This window comes from Diceros bicornis, chromosome 28, assembly GCF_020826845.1.
Source record: "Diceros bicornis minor isolate mBicDic1 chromosome 28, mDicBic1.mat.cur, whole genome shotgun sequence".
Taxonomy (NCBI): domain Eukaryota; kingdom Metazoa; phylum Chordata; class Mammalia; order Perissodactyla; family Rhinocerotidae; genus Diceros; species Diceros bicornis.
This window is the reverse complement of record NC_080767.1, coordinates 29072667-29086327: the sequence shown is the minus strand read 5'-3', so window position 1 is coordinate 29086327 and position 13661 is coordinate 29072667. Positions and strand designations below refer to the sequence as shown.

At 43.4% G+C, this 13661-nt stretch overlaps 1 protein-coding gene across 1 annotated transcript in view; it reads left to right on the top strand.

The window, feature by feature from the left end:
- The window catches only part of TTLL11 (tubulin tyrosine ligase like 11), a 235951-nt gene that overhangs the window by 104216 nt on the left and 118074 nt on the right, over positions 1 to 13661 (top strand). Inside the window, exons 5-6 of the mRNA XM_058523936.1 lie at positions 2641 to 2736; positions 3509 to 3624. Of these exons, the coding sequence (XP_058379919.1) occupies positions 2641 to 2736; positions 3509 to 3624 (212 nt within the window). The remainder of the gene's footprint in view (positions 1 to 2640; positions 2737 to 3508; positions 3625 to 13661) is intronic.

Here is a 13661-nt window from a genome sequence, read left to right as displayed (position 1 = left end):
CATCAAACTTTTGAAAAGAAAACAATTCATATATCCTTGAACCTGTGAAAAATGTAATAAAGCTGACCTTCGTTAAATGCTTACTATGCGTCAGGCACTGTGCAAAATATTTTACATTACATTATCTTTATTTGATCCTGTCTCTCCTACTCGATTGTAAGCTCCATGAGGGGAAGGACTTTGTCTAGTCCACTACTAAATTTCCAGAAGCTAGAATAGTTCCTGGAACATAGGAAGCATTCAATAAATATTTTATGAATGAATGAACTAAGGTATGTACTATTCTTATTCCCATTTTACAGATGAGGAAACTGGGTCTTAGAGCTGCTTAGTAACTTGCCTGTATTACACAAGTTGAAGGCAAAACTAAGATTTGAAATTGTCTCCTCTGGACTCCAAAGCCACTAATGCCGTTTCTTTTTGGTGGGTTAGTAGGAAACTGGAACAGGAGTTAGCATATACTGAGTACCTCCTATATGATGAGCATAAACCTAGGTCCTTTTCGCTTCCATTATCAACTACCCTGCAAGGTAGCCAAGAGAGGCTAAGCACCACACCTGGAGTCGTTTAGCTAGTGTAAGAGACTGAGCTGAGATTGCAGCCCACGTCTTTCTAACTCCAAAGCATTCCTGTACAAGACCCAACATATTCAACTACAGGCACCAACGTTTAGATTCCGGAAACTGTCGTGCCACTGGAGGGTACAGGTCAATACGGCTGATGAGGTTTACCACCTCCCTTCTCCAGCTTTCCTATGGCTTTATATCCAGAAAACCATGATGCATTGAACTGGGAAGAGTCTACCCGGCTGAGAAAGTAGAAGTCCAAACTTCTAAGATGTAGCAGAAAGTAAGCGTTGATGACTAACGATGATAAACGTTGGCACTACAGCCCGCTGTTCTCTGTAGCCTCATCACCATCACGTGTCCCAGACCAGGTCTGAAGTTAAACTGATGATGTCACCAGAGTCTCTTAAAGGCCTCATTACTCATATCCACTTGTCATATATTATTAAGCAGATCTATAATACATGTAACATTCTCTACTGAATTTCCATTCCTTTCTTTTCATGACCAGGGAAAGAAAAATAGACTGAGGATGACTTTTCCCAACATCTCATCCTTATTGCCCTTCGCTGAAGAATAACCTCATCTTGAATTACCCCCAAAAAATGGTCATTCAGGCTCTGATTTCATTAATAAAGATAAAGCTACAGTTTAATAATTATCATTTAACTAATGCATATTCTATACAGACAAGTAAATGGATTTCCCCTCATCTTTTCTTCTTGAGTCCACAGAGGAGGGGATACAGCTATATTTTTTCCTTTCTCTCCTTTGTTCTCCACATTATGTTTTGAAACTTTGTGATTATATCAATTCTGTTAGAAGCTTTCTACCTTATCACCTCCTATAGAAATAATGAGAGTCCTCTCAAGAATCTGACATCCTCGTAGTTGGAGGCTGAATCTAATTAGGACCTGTGATCTCAAGGATGAAGAGGAGTTAGCTAGGGGAAGGACTGTTTCAGGCAGAGAGGACGAGATGCACAGGTGGCTTACCCCAGCATAGGGCTTGTGAGGAATTGAAAGAGGCCAGAAGAAGACAAAGCCTCATCTGAGGCAACATGCTGGATTCTAGAGATGTGTCCAATAAATGGTGTTGGAGTCAGCCGTGGGTGCAGGCGGCTTCGTAGGTACAAGGCTTGTGCAGTCAGACAGCGCCCCGTGCTCAGAAGGGCTCCATGCCTGGTTTAATGCTTTGTTGTCACTCTCATAAAGTTGTTAATACTTTTTGAACAAGGGGCCCTGCATTTTCATCTAGCACTGGGTCTCACAAAGTATATAGCCAGTCCTGCTTGGGTGTGAAATCCAGCTCTGTCACTTACCAGCTAGGCAGACTTGGGGAAATACATTGGCCTTTCTGAGACTCAGTTTCTGCTTCTGTAAAACGGAGAGCATAATCCCTCCTTCAAATACACTCTCATAAGGATTAAATGAGATTATAAATAATTGGTGCATTGTATAGTAATTGGTGCCCAGTAGGTGTCTAATAAATATTTGCTTCTCTTTAGCTAAGAAGGTATATCAGAATCTCTGGGGGATTTGTTGTTCAACATACATTTGCCTGCGTTCTGCTCTGAAAGCTTCTGACTCACAGGTGTGGGTTGAGGGATGAGCAGTGGTTTTGAAAGGGGTCCTTAGTGATACTGATGTACACCAGAGGTTAAGAAAGGAGCCTTGGGTTTTCAGAGACCTGCTAAGAAGCAACTTAATAGAGGAGAGCAGGAGAGGGTGAAATTGATGGACTACCGCTGATCCTTAACATAATAAAAAACCTGTTACAGAAGAAAGAGGTCATCATCTTATAGCACTACAGACAACACCCGTAGTGCTGAAATGCACTATGGGAACTCATCCCATTATCAAGGTTCCTACAAAATTTTCTGCTGTCCATTTGACCTGACAAGTACACCCAGAAGGAGAGGGGCTGTGACAAGAGAAGCCAGGGGCAAGACCCAGGTTGGGGGCCAAGCTGATTTGAATTTATTTTCACCTTAATGATCCTAATGCCATACTCAATTCCCGAAAAGAAATTGTAGCTAGAGGGAGTAATTCTGAATTATGTTTATCCTGCCCAGATTTTAGGCTTTGACATTCTTCTAATGAAAAATCTGAAGCCTATACTACTTGAAGTAAATGCAAATCCCAGCATGAGAATCGAACATGAACAAGAAGTAAGTATTATGGGTATCTCATTGAATATATTGCCATACAACTGAATATTCCCACTCTCATGTTGTTCATTTGGCTAAAAAGATTCAGTATTCCCAAATTTTCACAGCAAAGTTCTGTTCAAGTCTTAATAATTCCAGTTTTGTTGAGCTCTGAACATAGTCTATTAATATAAGACCTTTTCGACCTATGGTAATTTCCCAGCATGCCGTTCTTCCAATTTTTAAGGTCTGCAGACGTAGAAACAGTAGAGCCTTCCCAACAGTTTTGACATGAACTAATTAGTTAGCCTCAGGAGATGAACTAATTGAAATTCTATGAATATGATTTAGCCATGTTGACATGCTTAAATCACTAAGATAAATAGTACATTTAACAGTGGTTATATTTTTCTCCTCCCTAAAAAAATGCATACAAAAGACTAGAAGGAAATACACCAAATATTAATACTGGGTTGTGGGGAGACTATGTGAATTCTTTTAATTTTCTTAACCCCTTTCTATATTTCCAAAGTTTCTACAATGAGCATGTATAATTTTGATAATCAGAAAAACAGCGCTCTTTTTCCTCTTCATGTATTTTGTTGATTTGTAAAAAGAAATTGACATTTTTAAGGCAATATAAGGAGAGCCTTTAAAAAATTCTCGTCTATAGATTAATATAAGCAAAATCTAACAGTAGAACCAGTGGATCTAGTGGGAGGATCGGATACTGATAGTTACTTGGCACTGAATCACTCTCTCCATTGTAACACACAATCCTTCCCCATTCAAGCTTTCTCCAGGGGTGTTTGAAAATGTCCCCAGCCTCGTTGATGAAGAAGTGAAAGTGGCTGTCATCAGAGACACACTGCGCCTCATGGACCCACTTAAGAAGAAAAGAGAGAAGCAGTAAGTGTTTTTTATATCATTTATTTCTATCAACTCTGCTTCCCGTGTCCTAAGCAGGTAGGTTAAGTTCTTGGAACGCGTTAACATTGTGAGTGAGATTTACATATTAAACCATCTAGTAAGTCATATTGTCATATCTAAATATCACTCCCCAGATATAGTGACTCAAAATCAGGAGATGGAGACTTATAATATGAATCTAACATTTGGAGTTCAGCCAATGAATTTCTAGCTGACTGAATCTGGAAAGTCTCTTCTAAAAACACAGTGATAGAATTTCCTCCCATCCACCATTGTTCACATAGTGCTTCTCTTTGAAATCCTCAAGCATAGGGAGAGAAGACAAAACGCTGGAGAGGTGGGCCACAGGTGACTTGGACATGGTAAGGATCGCTCCCTTTTTATTTCCTTCGTGGTGTTTACACACTTGCAGTATAAGCTTTTTGTTTCAGAATCTACAGAGCCAATTTAATGAACTTCTGGCAGTTCTATAATATTTACAACAGTTATCATTTCTCTCTTTCCCATTGGTGGCAGTATGTGCCCCGCCCCTCCCTCCGTGGAATCACCCCTGAAATGAATGACATTTCACTTGGGTATTTTGTTTGTTTTGTTTTTACCAAATTCTTGGCTCTTACAAACCAAGGGTTGGGTAAATATCATTGTGCCTGTTTTAGGCAAAAAAAAAAAAAAAATCAAACACAGACACTTGAGATAGCTCTCCTCATACCCCTGACAAATTAGGTTAACTCAAACGCTTCCAGACATGTAAAGCACGTGTCAGCTGTGCTTCAAGTCTTCAAGGAATGCTGACTTCCCCAAGCAAGTGGTGTTTTGCATGTTCTTCTACTGTGGCCCCCCAGCAACTGGGCTGAAGCCCAAATATTGTTAGAATCACCCTACAGTAGTGCTTCTCCCCTTGGCTGCACACTAGAACCATCTGGAGAGCTTTCATAAATACCAGTGCATGGGCCCCCTCTTCTAGAGATGCTGATTTTAATTAGCCTGGGCCGGAGCCCTGGCCACAGAAATATTTTAGGTTCCCTAGGTGATTCTACTGTGCAGCCAAGCTTGAGCACCACTGCCTTGCAGGAAATGTCACTGGGAAGGAGTATTTGTCATATTCTGAGTCAGGCTGGATGGTGCCTGCTCGGCTGGGTTCTCCTCCAGAGTGTTCTCACTGTGTGAGGCACAGATTGCCATTGTGGGCAAGACTCGGCTGAGAATGTTCACCTGTAGTTGGAATGAGCCGATTCTGCCAGATGTGGCTTCCACTGATTAGAGCTTCAAAGTGGTGGTGTGTCAGGTCTGCCGAATCATTGGAGCAGCTCAGACACCAAGGCAGCCGGGTAATGTGTCCCCTTGTACACACACGTAGCCGCTTTCTTTAGCCATCCCTAAGGAAAAGCAGTGGATTAATTGCAGTTTAGTCAGATTAATTGCAATAAAACTCATTCCTTGAAAATCTACTCTCTAATGGTTATTGATCTCACCAGTAGAATTGAGGTCTTGAGGGACTTTACCTCACTTTGGGGAGATTTTGGTGGCTATCTATGCCAGGATGGCACAGCAGTACAGTTTTTTAAAGATGACCTTGACACATTAACATCCTGATTCCTTTGGTGGGAACAAGTGCAAAGGCCATGTGTGGCCTGAGCCTCTTCCTTAACCTCTGCCACCAAAACCGTGAAGATATGTGAGAGCACCACTGTATTTTCGCATTAAACAGCTTCAAAATACAATTAGCTTCTTTTTCTTATTCTAGTTGTTTTTCTGTACCTGCCATTCTGTATAATCCACATGAGCTGCAGATCTGAAATTTAATAGCGATGAGGCACAGGACCATTGGGAAGGACAGGAAAGGCATTTTACAACTTATCAAGTCACATGTAGCAGCATCTCGTTTTTAATTTAAAAAGCGCTGACTTTTTTTTATTGATAACCAGGAACAGTTAGAAATTCAAGAACCTGACTTCAATTCTAATATAAAAACCCTTTCATATCTCCCTTTTCCTACCTACAGTGTAAGGATATATGTTAATAGCTAAATGTCACTTACTGATATTTTCCCTTAACTTCACCTTTAAAAAAAAACAAAAACCAGCAATGACTGTCCATGAAAGCACTTTGTAATCTGTAAAGTGCATTTATATGTAAGATATTATTATTATCATTTTGATAACTCTACCATGCAGAGAAAAAGGCTGAAATTATTCTCACTCCTTCGTGTAGAAATGTTTCAGAATAACTTGAAAAATCATCATACTTATGCCCACAGAAAATGCACAGTGTTGCAGTGCTGAATCATATGTGTCCAAATCTGAGACCATGTCACGCCAAGGGCAGAAAATGATGTCACACAGACTTCTAGGCTGGAAGTTACCTTTAGAAGCCAGTTTGTTGTGTTTGCATAGGATCCAACCTAAACCTTTTAAAACAAATGGTATCCTAGCCTTTCCCTTCAACTCTTGAGCAAAAACTGGTCTGAAGTATCCCTCATTGTCAGCAAGACTGTTGAAGTGGGTCTTCACTTTCCCCGCACAGACTGAAGAAGAAGGTAGAGAGATGTCCTGGTGTCTCTAAACTGCTCTGGGAAGGTGCAGGGGGCATTAGAAGGGCACCAGACCCATGTGTCCGTGTGTCACACATCTTCACACACCTCGGGGGCTTGCACGCTGGGTCAGTTTCGTGGTGGGACTGAGAGCAGTCCTCGTGCCTTCTGCGGGGAGAGGAACTGGCAATTCTGCTGATACACATCTTGGCATAGTTGAAAGAACTTTCTCTTGAGCTGAAGAGACTGAGATTCAAATCCTTACCTTGGCAACATTACATCACTGTCAAATGGGGATAATGACGTTTAAATGAAACACCGTGAAAAACTTTTAATATATAGTAGGCACTTAATAATGCTTAGTTTACTATTCAACAATAAAATTATCTACTAGAACATGAAAAAACAAACAAAAAATAATGCTTAGTTAGCATTCTCGTTCCTAGTATACTTAAAGTAGAGTTTTGAGTTTAAAACCAATGACATATCCTAAAACGGAAGCTGCTGGATCACTGTGCACTAGGATTGACATTGGAGCTGGTGGTCAATGGAAGGTTCTGTTTCCAGGTAGCAAGATGTCAGCTGTATTTATTTGTTGGGTTAGGAGAAAATGCCTTTGGCCCCTGAAGGAAGAAAAGAGCTGTCATATGAGAACTGTTGTGAACTCCGATGATGTTTTGTAATATCTAGTGACTCTGTGGATTTTCATACCAGGGTACTTTGCGGGCACTGTAGGGACACGGGAAGGGGAGGGCTAATGGGGTGGGACTCTAGAACCACCATATGGTCAGGAAAATCAATGGAGAATTTCCCCTTTCCTCAAGGTATTTGGGCAGCCTAAGTCTTTCTTCTTTTAAAACTTCTATCAGAAGTAGAAGCGAATAAATTGCGTTCCCTGATTATTTTAAAAACAAGGTGATTCTTCCATCAATTGATTGAATTTTGGAAGGTCAGTTTACCCCGGGGGAAGCCATTTTACTAGCATTTTTCTCCTTTTCTTGAATGTAGATATTTCTGGTAACTGAATTCCTTTCTCAGGAATCATAACCCTTTAGGATCCTGGAATGAAGCCAGAGACAGGCCTGGAGGGATCTGAGGGGGTTTTCTCGATATCATGATGCCACGCCATGCTGGGAGCTGGGGTGTAGACTGCTCGCCTCTTATTCAAAAGTGTATACTTGGAACATGACTTATATAAGGCACAGAAGCCCCCTTTCCCACAGTAACATTTCTCCATCCTCTCTCAGTTTCATTTACCTCCCATCACCATAACAACTGGGGTATTACAAAGGCAGGAGTCAGCTGCCAGGGCTGCTTTTGCCCTAATTCAGAGAGGTTGGTCCTCTGACGGCTTCTTTGGGAGCTCAGGCTGCACGTCTTACCTTGAATCCAAACATATCTCTTGGGTCTCGTGCCGTGTTTAGAACAAATAGATTCGGTGAATCCCCAAATTAGGTCGATTCCACATAGAATCTAGGATACTGATGAAACATTCTTAAAAAACAGAGATCAAAGAATCTCCCAAGGGCTCAGTCTCATGGCTGGGGCTTGTAGTTTGACCAAGGAATGTCACTCTGTCCTGTCCCGAAGAAGAATATCGGAAACATATTAATCAGAGATCCTCCAAGGCCACATCCCTGCCCCTTAAATTGGCAGTACTGCTGACTGACATGCCCTCAACCATAGGGAAGAGGGGTTCCCAAATCCTCTAGACTATACATGCCTTCATAAATGGAGAACATTATCTTTCTTATCAGAGATGATTCTTCTGGAAATAGACATTCTTTTAGGAGAATCATTGGACCGTCCCGCCAAATGTCCTGTCCATGTGTACACAGCTGACATTTTGTTGAAATTCTGGGGTTTTCTTGATTCCTAAGGCTTCCTTTGTAGCCAGACCCTACAGATCAGCACACATTGACCCCCAAGAACACTTGAAAATTTCAGGTGAATCAGGAGTCTGGGTCACAGAGAGAGGAATATTTGCAGCTTCATTTGCATTTCATTTACACCACACGTGGTTTAGTGAAACAGGTATTGGTTCCTTAGAGTGTTTACTGAGCACTTACAGAAGTGAATTAGCTCACAGGCCAGTAGGAGAGGCAAGACCCACACATAAATGTCTATAAGGTGGAAAGGGAGAAGTGCCCTAAACAAAAAGACAAATTGCTAAAGGAGAAAAAATGTAGGGAAAGATTATTTCCTGACGAGACGAGTCAAAAAAACACCGACATGGTGGAGGTGGCACTTGAGCTGAGGTTTAAAGGATGAATAATATTCGAAACATGAAAATGGTTGGAAGGACGTCCTTGGTGGAGGAAGCAAAGGCACAGGGCTCTGTTGGGGAACTTAAGGAATTCAAATCAGCTGGAGAGACAGGTGCGTGAAGTTGATTAGTAGAGAGGAGGTACTAACGGGGGGGGGGGGGTCGTAGATGGAGACCCAGAGGCCACAGGGGGGTGGCCTTGAATGTCAAGCAGGAAACCAGAGCTCGTTTTCAAGCTGGAGTACATGAAGGCTTTCAGGGTGTCTGTAAGCCCAGAAACTACACAAAATTTTGAGAATATGTGTATTTTTCCCAGAGAAAAGCCCAGAAATTTCATCATATTTTTAAAAAGTTAAGAACCCAACAGTCCCACTATCATTGGAGGCTACAGGGAGCTGGAGCAATTTGTCTAAGGTTGGAGTGTCGTGGCTTCAAGATACATTGTGCCCTCCATACCTCGAAAGGTCTCACATTTCAGATCGCAGTCAGCAAACCAGAAAAAAGTGCGTGTATTTTCAAGTAAGAACAGACAGGAAATGACTAATGATAAGTGCATTATGTTATGTACAAGAAATAAAACCAGACAACTCTCTTCCATTTGAAAATGTTTGAGCATTAAGTCAGAAGTAACCAGTAAAAGCCTCTTTTGCATGAAGTTTGTCGAGCAGGAACCATTTCCGAGACTTATGGGGAAGGTGGAATTTCCTGAGCTGATGTGTGAGCGTCATTTCAGAGGCCATTAGACAGGAGCCGAGCCCCTCCGCCGGCAGGCAGGCCTGCTCTCCCTCTCGCCTGCGGGAGGAGCAGACGGAAAACCAGACGACCATATGGCCAGTCCATCGCCATTATGGGGAGACGGCAGTGTGGAATTCTGTGTGGGCCCTTCCAGAGTTATTCCAGGTAGTGGTGGGGTAGCAAATGTATTTGGAAATTTCCTTATGAGTCACTCCAGCGAGGCTTAAATGTCTGTGTGCTTTTAAATCAGGAGTTGCTAGCTTTTAGGAAGGAGGCAGTGTGGTGTGGGCTCAGGAGACCAAGGTTTTGGTACCAGTTCTGCTTGGCCTCAGATAAGACACTATAGTTTCCTGCACCCAGTTGCCTCATAAGAAAAAAACATCAAAGGAATAATAATAGCTTCTCTACCTCTTTCACGAGGAGCTGGTTCTGGAGTGCTTACTGTGCACGGCACGGTGGTGTTTACACGTGTTCCCATTTCATCCTCACAACAGCCATGTGCGGTAGGTGCTACTGCTGCTTCTGTGTCATAGACAGGAGACTGAGGCTTGGAGAGGTTGAGTGACATGCCCAAGACCACACCACTTAGAAGCAACAGACAGAGATTTCAAGCCAGGTCTGTCTAGCTGTTGCCTTGAGAAAGAACGGATATGAAAGTATTTGGCACACTAAAGAGATGGGTGCCCAAGAGGGATTATCATTACCTGGCTGGGTTGGTGCCTTCACTGTAAACTTTGGGGCAGGGACTCGTCTCTTTATCTTCAAGCACCAAACGTGAGTAGGTGCTTAGGAGAGATTGATGATCTCCTGTGACGAAGTCTGTGGCCAGCTAGGTGGCCACTTCATTTTCAATAACGTTCAAAACCAGAATGAATAAAATGCAAGCCAACGTGCAGAGAACATCAGCGTCAAGCAGGATCTGTGTTGCGACACAAGAGAGAACAGTATCAGACAGAAAATGATTCACGTGCAGTGTGCGTCCCCGGCTGGGAACATGCTGCAAGTTCAGAAAAAGGCAGTGTGAGCCAGGGATTAGGTTGAACCATATGAAACCATTGACATTAGACCTTTTTTTTTTGGACCTACAAGATTGGCAGTTTCCTATGATTCAGCTAACAGATGGGCTGGAGTGGTCAAGGCAGGCTTCTTGAAGGAGATGGGGCTTACATTTGCTTGGGCTAGGTTTGGTGAGAAAATATAAGTAAGCTTAGGGGAGGAAGGATGGAGGCAGGAAGCTGGGGCCAAGGGGGCAGGCAGGGCTGGGGAGGTACGTGGCCAAGACCGCCAATCATGCTTACAAAGAAATGCTCTGGGATGGAGAGGACAGATGCTTCTTCTCTGCTTTCCATGTCTTATTAAATTTTTTTTCTTGTTATAAAAGTAATATGTGCTTATGGTAGAAAGATTGGAAAATATGAAAAGTGTATAGCATGAAATAAAAACCTCCCTCAAATTCAACTACCCAGAGTTAACATTTATTAACTTTTTAGTTCACAAAAATAGTATAATTTTCTTCTGTCTATATTGTTTTATGGTTGAGGCCAAACTGTCTGTATAGTTTCAGTATGCTATTTTTATTTTTCTCCATTTTATGTGACAGTAATTTCCCCTTCTTATTAACAACTCTGTAAACATCATTTTCATCAATGGCTGGGCCAGAGTCTGCCTCCGTATGGATGAATGTTTGGTTTATTTCCAGCATCTTGTGCTTAAAGCTCTGTATGCAAATTAGAATGTTGTTTTAGCATAGAGAGAGCCCCTGAGGAGGAGGACTGGGGATCCGCTCGGGTTTTTAATGCACAGGTGGGAGATCAGAGTTGGTAGAGTGGGAGCCCTGGAGTCAGATGCTCTGGGGTGAATCCTGGCGCTGCTGCTGAAAATGGTACAGTTTCCTCCCCTCTCTGTGCTTTGCTTTCTTCATCCATAAAAGGGAGTTTGCAGTCGGATGTTTTTAAATCTGCAAAGCAATGAGAACTTCTTAATTTGGAGGGAGGTAAAAATATTGCTTATTCCTAAAAGAATATTTGTCGTGGGAAATGTCCAATCTGAATGTATTTAAACAAGTCAAACTATATATATAACCTGGGGGCTTTCTTTTTTAGGGAAGAAAAAGTGTGAAGGAAGAAGTGGTGGAGTAAGTGGGAAGGAGGCTCCAACAAGTGACAGGTTAATCTTTGGCTGCGAGGATGGATTTGATTTCCCTCTAATTATCTGCTAGATTAAAAGAAATGAAAGATCAAAATTAAAGCCAGTTTTAGTCATCATTTGAAAGCCCTTGGTTATCACACCAAATGCTGGGCAATATTCTCCAGCTGCCTTCTTTCCCTTCCTTTTTACTCAATTTCTATTTTTTCCTTCACTTTAAGCAGCAACAGAGCCCCTCACAGCTGTCATCACAGAGGCTAATGTGAGGGGGGGAGGGTGGAATCCGCCCCCAGGCTCCTCCTCCGCTGGATGCTCACATCCTGAGTGAGAAGCACAGCGTTCCACATCTAATATGGAGCTGGCTGTTCAGTGTGGGCACTTCCTGTCGGGTGGATGTCTTCATTTGTCAGAGAGGATCACTTCCTTCCCCAGACTGCCCATGCAGCACCAGAGGTCAGCCTGGAGAAGCTGCTAACACATGCATGAATGAATGCATGTATGCATGCCCGAATCAATGAGAGTTGAGGGCTCATTATGTGTGGGCCCTGTGCTAAAGGCTGCGTCAGGGATGATGTGAGCCTCTGTGAGGTGCAGGATGCAGTGGGAGCACGAGCAGCAAGGTGAGCGGGATGGAGGCAGTGAGAGGGGCCCAGGCAGAGAAAACAAGCACCCGTGAGGACCACAAGCAGGACAGACGATGGGGCTCTCAAAGCACGGAAAGAACTCCAGCTGCGTGGTTCACAAAGCTTGGAGCTGGAAGCAGTCCAACTGTCCACCAACAGAAAGTGCACTGATCGTGGATATTCACTCCCTGGAACACTATATGTCAATGCAAATGCACGACTGTAGCTCTGAGCATTGATACTGATGTTGAGCAAAAGAAGAAAGTCATGGAAGGATATCTATAGAACGGTTCCAATGAGATGAAATTAAAAACAGGCAAAACTAAACTTTATTTTACAGAGATATAACCCTAAGTGGCAAAAATATGAAGAAAGCAAGGAGGAATGATCAGAGAGTTTAAGATGGTTACTTCTGGGCAGGGATGGGGAGAGGGAGATGTGACCGAGAGGGGCACAGGTGGGCACCTGAGATCCCAGCTGTGCTCTGTTTCTTAACCCGGGTGGTGGCTGCAAAAGGATTATAATTAACAGGAGGTCTGGGTTCAGATCCTACCTCTGCCACTCTTTCTGGCACATTCTTTAACTCTGTTCCCAGCATTTACTCCACAGCAGCATGCTCATAGAGCTCCCCCTGCTTGCTGGCTCAGCTGCTGGGCACTGAAACATCCTGTCTTCAAGGTACCTTCTGCATATCCTCCTGGTGTCTTAATTTACTCTTAGGCGTTCGGAGTTGTGCAGGTGCCTTGTGTCCTTCACAGGCACTTGGCTCCATGCCTGGCGGGAGGCGTGACGGAGGAACGGAGCTCGTGGAGCAGGCAGGGAGGCTGTCTCTGCACCCCCGCTTTAGGGGGCTTCCCCAGTCAGCCTCCCCTTGTACTCCTGACCGTCCCTGCCATCATCGCCCCACAGCTGCACAGTGCTCTGCAGTTCAGGGTCATTTAAAGCCAGTGATCTGAAAGAAAACTCATCCAGCCATGCAAATAGGCAGGGTATGAGTCATGATCCCCATTTTACAGGCGAGGAATCGGAGACTCAGAGAGACACACAGCATCCCACAGGCGTGGGGTTTTGGGACTCTACACGTCAGAGAGGGATTGCCTGTGATAGGAACGTTTACCCATGGTGCAGATCTCCTAGCCGAGGCCTCAGATGGGTTGTATTTCTGCACACCATGACCTCTTTGAGGTCCTGCAGGTGCCAGTGACTGGACTCTGTCCTCAGAGGCCTGATTAGCAAGTGGGACTGGACCTCCTGTGCTGGGAGCAAAGGGTCAAGGAAAAGAAAATATCCCATTGTTAGTTTGAAAGGTTGTTATGTGGGAACATGGCTGAAATTTGCAAGGAGATTAAGCTCAAGGAAAAAAAAAAACCTTACTTTGCCTAAATAATAAAGGTTGACTCAAAGGAGTAGTGAGTTCCCTGTAGCTGAAAGTATTTAAGCCAAGATGAAATAGCCACATATAGGGAAGGAGCACCAGCTCTAGGATTGGACAGGCATGGGTTCAGTGTCTGGTCATGTGATCTTGGGCCAGTCACCTAACCTATCTGAGTCCCGGTTTCCTTATCTGCACAATGGGGTTAATGGTGCCTACAGTGCAGGTTGGCTGTGAGGATCAAATAGGGGACCAAAGCAGATCTCCGGGTACACTGATTCCACAAGTATCTCCTGAGTTCCTATTAAGTGCATGACATATGTTATCTGGTTTAATTGTCGCCAA